The sequence below is a fragment of the Danio aesculapii genome, chromosome 14 (genome assembly GCF_903798145.1).
Source record: "Danio aesculapii chromosome 14, fDanAes4.1, whole genome shotgun sequence".
NCBI classification, from domain to species: domain Eukaryota; kingdom Metazoa; phylum Chordata; class Actinopteri; order Cypriniformes; family Danionidae; genus Danio; species Danio aesculapii.
In genome coordinates this window covers 55,434,745-55,448,610 of record NC_079448.1, presented here as the reverse complement: position 1 = coordinate 55,448,610, position 13,866 = coordinate 55,434,745, and the positions used below count along the sequence as shown (strand labels likewise).

The following is a 13,866-nucleotide window of genomic DNA, read 5'->3' as shown; positions in this document are numbered from 1 at the left end:
ATGCACTAATGTTTGTTTATATTATTATTTGGTTAATAAAAAACACTTTAAAATATAAAGAGTTTTCATGTGATTGACTAAACTAGCAGTGTTTTAAAATGAATCAATGCTTAATAGCCGTGATTATTCCTTAGACCAGAGATGCCCAAACCAGAGCTCGCGGGCCAAAGTTGGCCCATGGTAACCTTTGATTTGGCCCGCCAGCCAATCAGAGAAGAGATGGACAAATGATGGGGAAGTTTGGGGCGAATCCCTCAAACTGAGGTCGTCATTTCTCATTTATCATAATCTTTTGTTAGTTTTTTAATAGCTGAGCTACAAAAAAGCAAAACTGAAATGAAATGTTTCAATTAAATATGAATTAATCAGATTATTAATGGGTCATGATACCCTAAAACACATTTTTCAGATGTTGACCGATATATATATATTCTTTGTGTTGTAAATGAGATTGTTTATGGTTTTATTGTAAGAAGTATTTATAAAATCTCAAATATATATTATTATTGATATGATTGAAGTTTTTATATATATATATATTCATTCATTTTCTTTTTTCGGCTTAGTCCCTTTATTAATCAGGGGTCGCCACAGTGGAATGAACCGCCAACGTATCCAGCATATGTTTTACACAGCGTATGCCCTTCTAGCTGCAACCCATCATTGGGAAACACCCATACACACTCATTCTCATACAGACACACACTCATACACTACGGACAATTGAGTTCATCAATTCCGCTATAGCGCATGTGTTTGGACTGTGGGGGAAACCGGAGCACCCGGAGGAAACCCACGGCAACTCGAGGAGAACATGCAAACTCCACACAGAAACGCCAACTGACCCAGCCGGGGCTCAAACCAGCAACTTTCTTGCTGTGAGGTGACAGTGCAAGCAACTGCGCCACCACGTCGCCCTTTTTTATATATATATATATATTTTATATTATTAAATTAGGGTGTTACCTACTTTAATGTAATACAGCTTGGTATTTTTAGCTTCGGCCCACCACCCTCAATCAAGTTTGGATTTTGGTCCTTCATAAGAAAAAGTTTGGGCACCCCTGAATTAGATTATAATCATTCATTCATTTTCTTTTCGGCTTAGACCCTAAATTAATCTGGGGTCGCCACAGCAGAATGAACCGCCAACTCATCCAGCATTTGTTTTATGCAGTGAATGCCCTTCTAGCTGCAACCAATCACTGGGAAACATCCATACACACTTATTCACACACACATACACAATGAACAATTTAGCTTACCCAATTCACCTGTACCACATGTCTTTGGACTGTGGGGGAAACCAGAGCACCCAGAGGAAACGCACGCGAACGCAGGGAGAACATGCAAACTCCACACAGAAACACCAACTGACCCAGCCGAGGCTCAAATCAGCGACCTTCTTGCTGTGAGGCAACAGCACTACTTACTGCGCCTAGACTATAATCTTACAACCAAAATCTATAATCGTTGCGTCCCTAATATAAACTGATGATTCAATATAATGTTACTGTATACTTTCTCTGTTAATTGATGTTTTCTCTGTGAATTTATGTGTTAATTCACTTCAGATATGAAATAAAACACTTGTAACTTTCATTTAAGGTTGATAATGTAAATACAATGAGATGCACACGTTCGGTAAACAAAGCGAGTCTCTCAGAACAATATATCCACTAACAAACTGAAAACATTTCTTTACAGACTGCAGTCACACACTGATTCTGTGTAGGACTAGTTATTAGACAAGGCTTGCTATGAGCTAAATAAATAAAAAATAAAGAGTTTTTCTTTTTGTGAAATATAATAAAAGAAATATAAACACATTTCTAAACATAATAGTTTTAATAACTCATTTCTAATAACTGATGTATTTTCTCTTTGTCATTTCACTTTGTCTTTGTTTGGAAGCATATAGATAATTACTTGAATAAAACTGTTGTAGTAATTATAATTGTTGCTGTGGTACGACACTACTGTAGTAATAAACAAATCATTCAATAGGCTTCAGTTTCTATGATCATACACCATCACAATACACCACAGTTTACACTAACGGTACACTATTTACTACAGTTTATCAGTCTACTATGCTACAGTATTCGCTAACAAAGAAACGTTTTGGAAGTCTGTAAAAGCTGTTCGGCATTTCTTATTTTGGCTGATTTAAACAATGATAAACAACATAAAACAGAAACATTTTGATGCTGTGATAGCGATTTCCATGTAGAATAATCATGTATATTGCGTGTCATCAATGACATCATGTGAAAACAACCTATATGTCATTTCAATAGTTGAAAAATATATGCAAATGACCATTTTTTACAATTTTTTGCAATATATCTTGCACATATATGCCATATTTTATATATGTAAAATCTAAACATTTATGTTATTCTTGTTTATGTTATTATTTATTATTAATATTTATGTTATCTAAACATATTGTTACACGTGCTGCTGATGATGTGACAATAAAAGTGACTTGATATTCATGTATAGCAGCGTACATTTGAGAGCTTGCAAGCAGTTTAGTCCACAAACAGAGGAAATCAGCGCACAAGCATCACACAAGATAGAGAGCATTGTTTGTTATTGTTTGTATGAAGTAGCCTGCTTCATTGAGAACATGAGCTACCATTTTACATTGCTGCTAGACGGATTTGCATCTCAATCTCCTCAACACACACGAGATTCAATTGACAAAATACCAATTTCACTTAATTTTACTACGCAGCATTCAGGCGCTGTTGCTCTACTGCCGCCTCATTGAGGTCGTTTAAGTAATTTTAGTTAATCATAAGTTGTTCACTGAAGACATAACATAGCACAACTAAACGTAATGAAGTAGACAGCAGTAGACCTGCTATTTCTGTGTGATGTGAGGCAAAATGGAATCTATTGTGGTGGAACTCGATCTTGTGCAATGTGGAGACGAGACGCAGCGCTGTTCAGCACTTTTTCAGAAAATTACATTTGTATTTTTATGTATCTGAGCAATGCTCTGTCATAAAAAAAGGTTAAATTAAATAAATACAGATCTTACAACCATATATAATCTGTATACACTTTATTTCTCTGCTAAAAAGACTCGAAAAGACTCGAAAGTCTAACCGTAGGACTTTGCACTTGACTTGAGACTTGTTGCCTTTGACTTAAAACTTGACTCGGGACTTGACTTGGGACTTGAGGGCAATGAATTGAGACTTACTTGTGACTTGCCAAACAATGACTTTGTTCCACCTCTGGTATACAGTTGAAGTCAGAATTATTTCTTTTATTTAATAATTTTCTTTAATATTTCCCAAATGATGTTTAACAGATTCAGGAAATTTCTCACAGTATGTCTGATAATATTTTTTCTTCTGGAGAAAGTCTTATTTGTTTTATTTCGGCTAGAATAAAAGCAGCTTTGAATTTTTTAAACACCATTTTAAGGTCAATATTATTAGCCCCTTTAAGCTATATTTGTTTCTCGATAGTCTACAGAACAAACCATCATTATACAATGACTTGCCTAATTACCCTAACCTGCCTAGTTAACCTAATTAACCTAGTTAAGCCTTTAAATGTCACATTAAGCTGTATAGAAGTGTCTTGAAGAATATCTAGTCTAATATTATTTACTGTCATCATGACAAAGAGAAAATAAATCAGTGATTAGAGATGAGTTATTAAAACTATTATGATTAGAAATGTGTTGAAGAAATCTGCTCTCTGTTAAACAGAAATTGGGGAAAAAACTAAACAGGGGGGCTGATAATTCAGGGGGTCTAATATTTATGACTTCAACTGTATATATTTTATGTTATTTGTATATGTTTTGCCATATCAGAGCCCTGCACGGGCCTTAAGCCCTAGCCTGGCCCTGGCCTGGGAAGAACAGGCTGTAGCCCTGCCCTTGTCTAACAGCTTATCAAAATCTGAGTCCGACTCGAAGCCTGTCTTTTTTCCGCCAAACAGCTTACACTGTTACAGACATTAAAATAGACAGGGTTTGTATTTAATAGAAAGTTGCTGGTTTGTTTTGTCATAATAATCTGGAGAAATGTTTGTTTTTTTTGTTCATTTTTTTATGTAAGTTTTAGTTTTATAAGTGACACCGATATCCAATTTACAAGTTGTGCATTGTGCATAACCAGTCGGTTCATCATTTAAAGTTGTCACGATTTAAAAAGTTTGCCTTTCCTCTAGCGTTTTTCACAGATTTAAGTTCGCTATTGGCAATATTTCTCTTTATGTTCTCCATTGCACATGGCTGGAAATCTCTATGTGAAAGGCATCACTGGTGTATCCGGACCTCCCGCATTATTAGATCTCAAGTTTTTTTCTAATGCAGGCCTGAAGCCTGATATGCGTGCTATAGCTATGATGTGAAATTTGGCCCGAAGCTCAGCCCTAGGTGCATAATAAAGTCCCAACAGGCTCAAGCTCAAATGCTGTATATCACATTTCCATACGGCGTGTGATTAGTGATTAGTTTTGTACATTTACAATATACTATAACAAAAACAAACTAATAAAAATAAAGAAACGAATTAAAAACTAACCCAATTAAATGAAATCACTGAACAGAAATGAATAAAAGTATTTACATAAAATTAAATACATTTACATTTAGTCATTTAGCAGACGCTTTTATCCAAAGCGACTTATAAATGAGGACAAGGAAGCAATTTACACAACTATAAGAGCAGCAGTGAACAAGTGCTGTAGACAAGTTTCAGGTGTTTGATATATGCTTAAAAAGACTGGAAAACAATAGGGAAATAGGGATAAACTCTAAAAGAAATCTGTCAATGAAATGTATTGAGGCTCTGGTTTCCCCCACAGTCCAAACACATGCGCTATAGGTGAATTGGGAGGGCTAATTTGTCCGTAGTGTATGAGTGTGTATGGATGTTTCCCAGAAATGGGTTGCAGCAGGAAGGGCATCCGCTGCATGAAACATTTGCTGGATAAGTTGGCGGTTCATTCCGCTGTGGCGACCCCTGATTAATAAAGGGACTAAGCCGAAAAGAAAATGAATGAATGAATGAAAATGTATTGCCACGTTGCATGTAAGCCACGTTGAAAACGCGACGCGTGCCGCTTTGTTTACGGATTTAACGTTAAAGGCTTTTGTGAGCTCGCGTTCCACTGCCGTTTGTCGTTGCTATGGCCATCGTAAGCTAGGAGACGGGAGACTCGTGTCGATCTCCCTAGTTCTGAGGAGGAGCGTGATGTGTGTTTGTGTTTGTGTGTGTGTGTGAGAAAAAGAGCAGGTCGAGTGTGTGACGGCTAGGAGACAGGAAACTCGTGTCGATCTCCCTAGTTCTTCTGAGGAGCGTAATGTATGTGTGTGTGTGTGTGTGTGTGTGTGAGAGAGAGAGAGAAAAAGAGCAGGTCGAGTGTGTGACGGCTAGGGGCTAGGAGACAGGAAACTCGTGTCGATCTCCCTAGTTCTTCTGAGGAGCGTAATGTATGTGTGTGTGTGTGTGTGTGTGAGAGAGAAAAAGAGCAGGTGGAGTGTGTGACGGCTAGGGGCTAGGAGACTCGCGTCGATCTCCCCAGTTCTTCTGAGGAGGGTTGTGTGTGTGTGTGTGTGTGTGTGTGTGTGTGTGCGTGTGTGTGTGTGTGTGTGTGTGTGTGTGTGTGTGTGTGAAAAAAGCCTTACACTATGAAGCGTGTATGCACTGTGACTACTATATTGTTGATTATCTGCTGGGCATTTCACTCTGTCTCACGCTGAAGCCTGTCAGTGTCGACCAATCGCAGCAGGCTGTCATCGGTCCAATCAGCGCAGATTAGCTTCGCGTTGAGGACGGGTTTGGTTACAAATGAATCGCTGAACGATTCATATGGGAGTCGCTGGGATAATTAGTTAAAAATAAATGCAGATTATAAGACCATGACAGTGTTGTTTGACCTTGCATGCATATTAGACTGTTGTTGGAGACCCTTACAACCTAATTATGACCCTATTTCATGTATAATATGGGCTCTTTAATAACCTTAGGTTTTTTTAACCATGTTTTTTGTCAGCTATTGTCGCAGTCTGCATGTAGCTGCTTTATAAACATTTCTATAATGATTATTTGGTTAAACGTTTAGTAAAACAATGCCATGTAAGGTTATATATCAGCCCTTTAAAAATGGGCGGTGACTTCTAAGTAGCACGCAAACATGTGTTCATTATGTGACATGCTTTAGGAAACACACATGGAGATGCAATGAATGTTGCATGCACAGAAGATCTGAAGAACCACAATACACCCTTATTGAGAAACTCAGCCCTGAATGACAGTAAACAGAGTAATGTACTGTGCTTTACCTCAGGTATGAGCTGCAGAGCACCGTTGCAGAAAAGTGTGCCCACCCCCAGGCCCAGGAAATAAGTGAGCACTTTAGGGAAGAAGGGTTTTTTGGTGATGGGGACGAGGGTCATGCCCAGCAGAGAAGCCAGATTAATGATGGTCACCGCCAGGAAGGCATAACCCCAAACTGCAGGAGGAGGAACAAAGCTGAAAATCACACTGGCGACGGTGTTGAATGCTGCATGACATACTGTACCACCCTCCAAAAAATGAGTGGGAGAAGGTTTGAATGCATGCTATAACGTGTTTCCCCTCACTGTCCTGCATTTGTGTGTTTCTCACCATGTAGATCGGAGTCCTCGGTGTGTGTCGGAGGGTCCGTCGGGCAGGGCGGCAGCACGGCTTTATTGAGCAGCGCAGGACACACAGTATACAGATGCTCTTCAGTCAGGACAGAGGTGTTGTGGAACCCGTAATGCAGCAGGATCTCCTCTGCATTCATGCACTGACACACACACACACACACACACACACACACACACACACACACACACACACACACACACACACACACAAGGAAATAATTATTAATTATATTAATAACACTGTATTTAAATTATTTTAAATGATATATATATTTATTCAATTATTTTTCTAATTATTAAGCATTATTATTATTATTTCTAATTGCTAGATCTGAAAATAAATGTAATTACCCAATAAGGAATTGACTCACTACTTAAAATCCCAATAAATCTTGATGCATCCGCTGTGAAAAATACATGACAGTGTACACTAAAAAATGCTGTGTTGTTTTAACCCAATGCTGGGTCAAAAATGGACAAACCCAGTGTTGGGTTACATTCTTTTCAATTAAATTTAAATGACACTTTTTAACCCAACAGTTGGGTTTGTATTTATTTATTTTATTGTATGTATTTCATTTAAACTTAAATGATACTATATTATATTATACTATTATACTAATTTATTTAGGGTGACGCAGTGGCGCAGTAGGTAGTGCTGTCGCCTCACAGTAAGAAGGTCGCTGGTTTGAGCCTCCGGTGCTCCAGTTTCCCCCACAGTCCAAACACATGTGGTACAGGTGAATTGGGAAGGTTAAATTGTCTGTAGTGTATGTGTGTGTGAATGAGTGTGTATGTGTTTCCCAGTGTTGGGTTGCAGCTGGAAGGGCATCCGCTGCATAAAACATGTGCTGGATAAGTTGGCGGTTCATTCCGCTGTGGTGACCCCTGATTAATAAAGGGACTAAATGAATGAATGAATCATTTATGTTAATATAAATAAATAGTTAGTGATTAACTTGGTTTGATAACTTATGATTATTATTGATTAAATACAATCTAAAATAATTCTGGGTTATACTGACCCAACAACATTTGGTCAGATAATATTAAAACGTTTAATTAAATTTTATTTATTTTAATTAAATTATTATTTTTTTACTCAACTGTTGGGTTTGTAAATATTTGACCAACTGTAAAAATACTTTAAAAAGGTCAAATATGTACTAAAAACAACGGGTTAAATTCGGTCCTATAAGAATTTAAGGACACAGTGGCTCAGTGGTTAGCACTGTGGCCTCACAGCCCGAAGGTCGCTGGTTCGAGTCCTGGCTGGTTCAGTTGGCATTTCTGTGTGGAGTTTGCATGTTCTCCCTGCGTTCGCATGGGTTTCCTCTGGGTGCTCCGGTTTCCCCCACAGTCCAAACACAAGCGCTATAGGGGAATTGATCAACTAAATTGGCCAGAGTGTGTGAATAAGTGTGTATGGGTGTTTCCCAGTATTGGGTTGCAGCTGGAAGGGCATCTGCTGCATAACACATATGCTGCAATAGTTGCCGGTTCATTCCGCTGTGGCGACCCCTGAAATAGCGACTAAAGAAAATGAATGAATTTTAACCCAACTGTTGGGTTTGTCCATATTTGTCCCAGCATTGAGTTAAAACAATCAACCATTTTCAGAGTATATAACAGACTAACAGGTGACGCGGTGGTGCAGTAAGTAGCGCTGTCGCCGCACAGCAAGAAGGTCACTGGTTTGAGCCTCGGCTGGGTCAGTTGGCGTTTCTGTGTGGAGTTTGCATGTTCTCCCCGTGTTGTCGTGGGTTTCGTCCGGGTGCTCCGGTTTCCCCCACAGTCCAAACACATGCGCTACAGGTGAATTGGGTAGGCTAAATTGTCCGTAGTGTATGAGTGTGAATGAGTGTGTATGGGTGTTTCCCAGAGATGGGTTGCAGCTGAAAGGGCATCCGCTGCGCTGTGACCCCAGATTAATATAGGGACTAAGCCGAAAAGAAAATGAATGAATGAATGAATGAATGGATAATAGACTAACTGTTACTGAAATGAAAATTAATTCCTTCCTTTACTTTCTCAGTGGAAGAGTAAATTAATTACAGCAGTGAGTTACTTTGTAACTAATTATTACACCCAACACTGATTATCATCATTTCTTTCTCAATGCATTGTTTGATAAGCGTGTCCAATCATCTTGATAACGGTGAACTTCAGCAGCTGACCAATATAATGTTTCCGCATAATACTGTATATTTCTACACTGTTACAATGTAATGCCAAGAAGTCAAGACAATGTTGCTTTAACTTATTTTAATATGTTAATCAAGTTTCAACTAAAAATGTTCAGTTATGTTTAAAACTACTAAAACTGTATATTTTTGACCAGTTTGACTGATGTGAGTTGAGTCGACTAGAAAAGTTCATTTGATTCAACTAAACAATTCAGGCAGCAAGAACTGTTAGAATGTATTGGGTTTCAATTATTTACAGTATTTAAATACATCACACTCCAAAAACTGCTGGGTTGAGGTAAATCAGTGTTGACCCAAATGTTATATTAAATTTACATGACACTTTTTAACTCAACAGTTGGGTTTTTCCACATTTGACCCAACATTGGATTACAGCCTTTTTAAAGTGTATAAGTTGGCTGACTTTAAATAAATTACTGAAAAATGAAAAGTATTCTTTTAATTAAAAAAAAAAACGATGACCCAGCAGTTGGTTTGTGCCCAAACTTGATCCAAAATTTGGTTGAAATAACCCAGCACTTTTAGATTAATCTTGTTTTTGTTTCAATTTATGTCAAGCATGGCATTTTAGCTTTAGTGAGTTTACTTCAGCATTTAATAAAAGACAGAACATTATTGAGGTAAAATTACATTTAAATGACACTTTTTAACTCAACAGTTGGGTTCATCCATATTTGACCCAACATTGGTTTACAGCATTTTTAGAGTGTATAAGTAGGCTAATGTAATTAAATGACCTAAAAATAAAAGTAATTAATTTAATTTTTGAAAAATTAACCCAGCAGTTGGTTTGTGCCTATATATGACCCAAAATTGGGTTGAAATAAACCAGCATTCTTAGGTTAAACTGGTAATTCTTTAAATTTGATTTAACTTCATTTAAATTTCTCACCTAAGCATTTAATAAAAAGACAGAACATTATTTAGGTCAAATTACATTGAATTGAAAATCAACAGCTGGGTTTGTCCATGTTTGACCCAACATTGGATCACAGCCTTTTTAGAGTGTGTAAGTCGAAAAACTTAAATTAAATTAACAAAACATGAAAAGTAATCCATTAGTTTAATTTTAAAAATCAACCCAACAGTTGGTTTGTGCATAAATATGACTCAAAATTGGGTTTAAACAACCCAACATTTTTAGATTAAAATTATAGTTTGAATTTAAGTCAAGCATGGCATTTTAGCTTTATTTAAAACATTTACTAAACATTTAATTAAAAGAGAGAACATTATTTATTTACAATTACACGTAAATTAGACTTTTTAACCCATCAGTTGGGTTTGTTCATATTTGACCCAACATTGGTTTACAGCATTTTTAGAGTGTATAGAGCAGGCTAACTTGAATTAAATGACAGAAAATTAAAAGTAATCCATTAATTTATTTTTTGAAAAATTTACCCAGCTGTTGGTTTGTGCCTATATTTGACCCAAAATTGGGTTGAAATAAACCAGCATTCTTAGGTTAAACTGGTAATTCTTTAAATTTGATTTAACTTCATTTAAATTTCTCACCTAAGCATTTAATAAAAAGACAGAACATTATTTAGGTCAAATTACATTAAATTGACAGTTTTTAACTCAACAGCTGGGTTTGTCCATGTTTGACCCAACATTGGATTACAGCCTTTTTAGAGTGTGTAAGTCGAAAAACTTTAATTAAATTAACAAAAAATGAAAAGTAATCCATTAGTTTAATTCAAAAAATTAACCCAACAGTTGGTTTGTGCATATATATGACTCAAAATTAGGTTGAAACAACCCAGAATTTTTTGATTAAATTTATAGTTTGAATTTAAGTCAAGCATGGCATTTTAGCTTTATTTAAAACATTTACTAAACATTTAATTAAAAGAGAGAACATTATTTATTTAAAATTACATGTAAATTAGACTTTTTAACCCATCAGTTGGGTTTGTTCATATTTGACCCAACATTGGTTTACAGTATTTTTAAGGTGTAAAAGTAGGCTAATGTAATTAAATTATCTAACATGAAGAGTAATCCATTAATTTAGTTTTAAAAATTAACCCAGCAATTGTTTTATGCCCACATATTTGACCTAAGAAAAATTTTAAATAACCCAGCATTCTTAGATTTTACTTATAATTGTTAAACTTAAATCAAACACAGCATTTTAGCTTTACTAATTTATTTACTTAAGCATTTAATAAAAGACAGAACATTCTTGAGTTAACAAATAGATTTACTCTGTAAATAAATAATACGGACAACCCCAGAGTTGGGTCAAGTTGTTTAATTTAATTTAAATTACATGTTAATATGAAAAGTAATCCATTAACTTAATTTTTACATTTTATTTAGCTTAATTTAATTTTTTTACTTAAATATTTATTTGTAAAAAGAACAGTCATTTAATTACATTTTAACTCAGCAGTTGGGTTTGCCCATATTTGACCCAACATTGGTTTACAGCGTTTTTAGTGTGTATAGAGCAGGCTAACTTAAATTAAATGACAGAAAATGAAAAGTAATCCATTAATTTAATTTTTAAAAAGTTAACCCAGCAGTTGGTTTGTGCCTATATATGAGCCAAATTGGGTTGAAATAACCCAGCACTCTTAGATTAAATGTATAATTGTTTAAATTTAACTCAAACATGGCATTGTTTAATTGTTTACTTAAGCATTTAATAAAAGCCAGAACTTTCTCTAGTTAATTTTTTTTTTATTTAATTGAAATGACACTTTTTAACCCAACTGGGTTTGTCAGCGATTCATTCCGCTGTGGCTGCCCCTGATAAATCAGGGACTAAGCCTAAGGAAAGTGAATGAATGAATGAGTTGGGTTTGTCCATATTTTTAGTGTATAAAGTAAGCTATTTAAAATGAAAAATAATTCATTAATTTAGTTTGTAAAAAATTAACCCAGCAGTTGGTTTGTGCCTATATGACACAAAATTGGACTGAATTAAACCAGCATTCTAAGATTACAATTGTAATTGTTTACATTTTATTTATCTTTATTTACTCTTTTTATTTAAGCATTCAGTAAACAGACAGAGCATTCTTTAGTTAAAAGTACATTTGACACTTTTAATTAAACAGCTGGGTCCGTCCATATTTGACCCAGTATTGGATTACAGCCTTTTTAAAGTGTATTAAGCAGGCTAAATTTAATTAAATGACCGAAAAATGAAAAGTAATCCAATAATTTAGTTTTTAACAAATTAACCCAGCCGTTGATTTGTGCCTATACTCGAAAAAGGGTTGAATTGACCCAGCATTCTTAGATTAAACTTCTATCGTTTTAAAAAAATGCCTAAGAATTTATTAAAAAGACATTGTTTTAGTTCAAATTACATGTAAATGACACTGTTTAACTCAACAGTTGAGTTCGTCCATGTTTGACCCAACATTGAATTACAGCATTTTAAAGTGGATGAAGCAGGCTAACTTTAATTAAATGACTTAATACAAATTAATGAATTACTTCACAGTTTTTTCAGTGGATTAGTAAATTAAATACAGTATAGTAACTTTTACCTGCGCGTGCACGGGAATGTTGGGGTCCACCGAGTGCTGCACGATGGTCTTCAGTAAACCAGTGACGTCAGCGAGGTCCAGCGAGCCGTTCTGCCCATAAACATCGACGATGTCCCGCAGGAAGATCCGCTGCAGGCCGCAGGAGCTCCGGGGCACCAACAGCAGCAGCGGGAGCAGCACGCGTGAGAACAGCGGTCGGAGAGCGGACAGAGGAGCAGCCATGATCCGCTGCAGCAGGCGGGAGTCTGGATGATAATCCCGAACACATCTCAAGACGACAGATAAGGAGAGCTATTAAATGGGTTAATTATTGCTTCACTATTAGTTCCCTCAGTGACCCAACTGAAGTGTCGCGCCTCTATCTGGCGCAAAGCCACCGTGATAACCCAGCGTCTGGCTGACTACAAAAAGTGCTGGGTTGTTTTTAAAATACAAAAATAAAAATAAAAATATGCAGCCAAACAAATTATGGAAGAATAATATAAGTTTAATTATAAAAACATAACCTTATGTTTGGCTTTAATCTGGGTTAAAACAACCCAGCGTTTTAATGTAGTTCTCCAACACTGTACACTAACATGCTGGGTTGTTTTTAAAATACCAAATATGAAACAAATGATGAAAGTATAATTTAAATTTAATTATAAAACTTAATGCAAAATTTGTTTATACATAGTTGACTTTAGGCTGGGTTAAAACAACCCATCTTTCCACAAATCGGAATTGGGTCACTAGAACTATGCAGTGTGTAAATGCAGCCTGATAACATGCTGATTTGAGTTTTTAAAGACTATATTTGACAGAATAAATACATTATTTAATTATAACTAGTTTAATAGCTTACCATTCAAACCATTAGGCCTATATGTCAGTTTAATAAGTTGATATGTAAAATGACTAAATATGGGCAAAATCAACTGCTGGGTTCATTCATTCATTCATTTTGTTTTCGGCTTAGACCCTTTATTAATCAGAAAACTGCCACCTATGTTTTACACAGCGGATGCCCTTCCAGCTGCAACCCAGTACTAGGAAACACCCATACACACGCATTCACACACACACTCATACACTACTACGGCCAGTTTAGTTCATCAATTCCCCTATAGCGCATGTGTTTGGACTGTGGGGGAAACCGGAGCACCCGGAGGTAACCCACATTAACACGGGGAGAACATGCAAACTCCACTGAACACTGAACTCCACAGAAATGCCAACTGACCCAGCCGGGACTTGAACCAGCGACCGTCTTGCTGTGAGGCCACAGTGCTAACCACTGAGCCACCGTGTCGCCCTGTCTGCTGGGTTAATTAAAAAATTCAATCAATAGGACCAAATTGAGCCGACGCAGTGGCGCAGTAGGTAGTGCTGTCACTTCACAGCAAGAAGGTCGCTGGTTCGAGCCTCGGCTGGGTCAGTTGGTGTTTCTGTGTGGAGTTTGCATGTTCTCCCTGCATTCGCGTGACTGAATGAGTGTGTATGG

The 13,866-nt window shown here is 36.5% G+C and overlaps 1 protein-coding gene across 2 annotated transcripts in view; it reads right to left on the bottom strand.

The window, feature by feature from the left end:
- The window catches only part of LOC130241001 (metal cation symporter ZIP8), a 35,678-nt gene extending 23,042 nt beyond the window's left edge, over nucleotides 1-12,636 (bottom strand). For both annotated transcript variants that reach the window (XM_056472699.1, XM_056472700.1), the window contains exons 1-3: nucleotides 12,384-12,636; nucleotides 6,645-6,807; nucleotides 6,320-6,489 (exon numbers count right to left, since the gene is read on the bottom strand). In XM_056472699.1, the coding sequence (XP_056328674.1) occupies nucleotides 6,320-6,489; nucleotides 6,645-6,807; nucleotides 12,384-12,605 (555 nt within the window). In that variant the 5' untranslated portion in view covers nucleotides 12,606-12,636. The remainder of the gene's footprint in view (nucleotides 1-6,319; nucleotides 6,490-6,644; nucleotides 6,808-12,383) is intronic.
- Nucleotides 12,637-13,866: the final 1,230 nt, after the last annotated feature.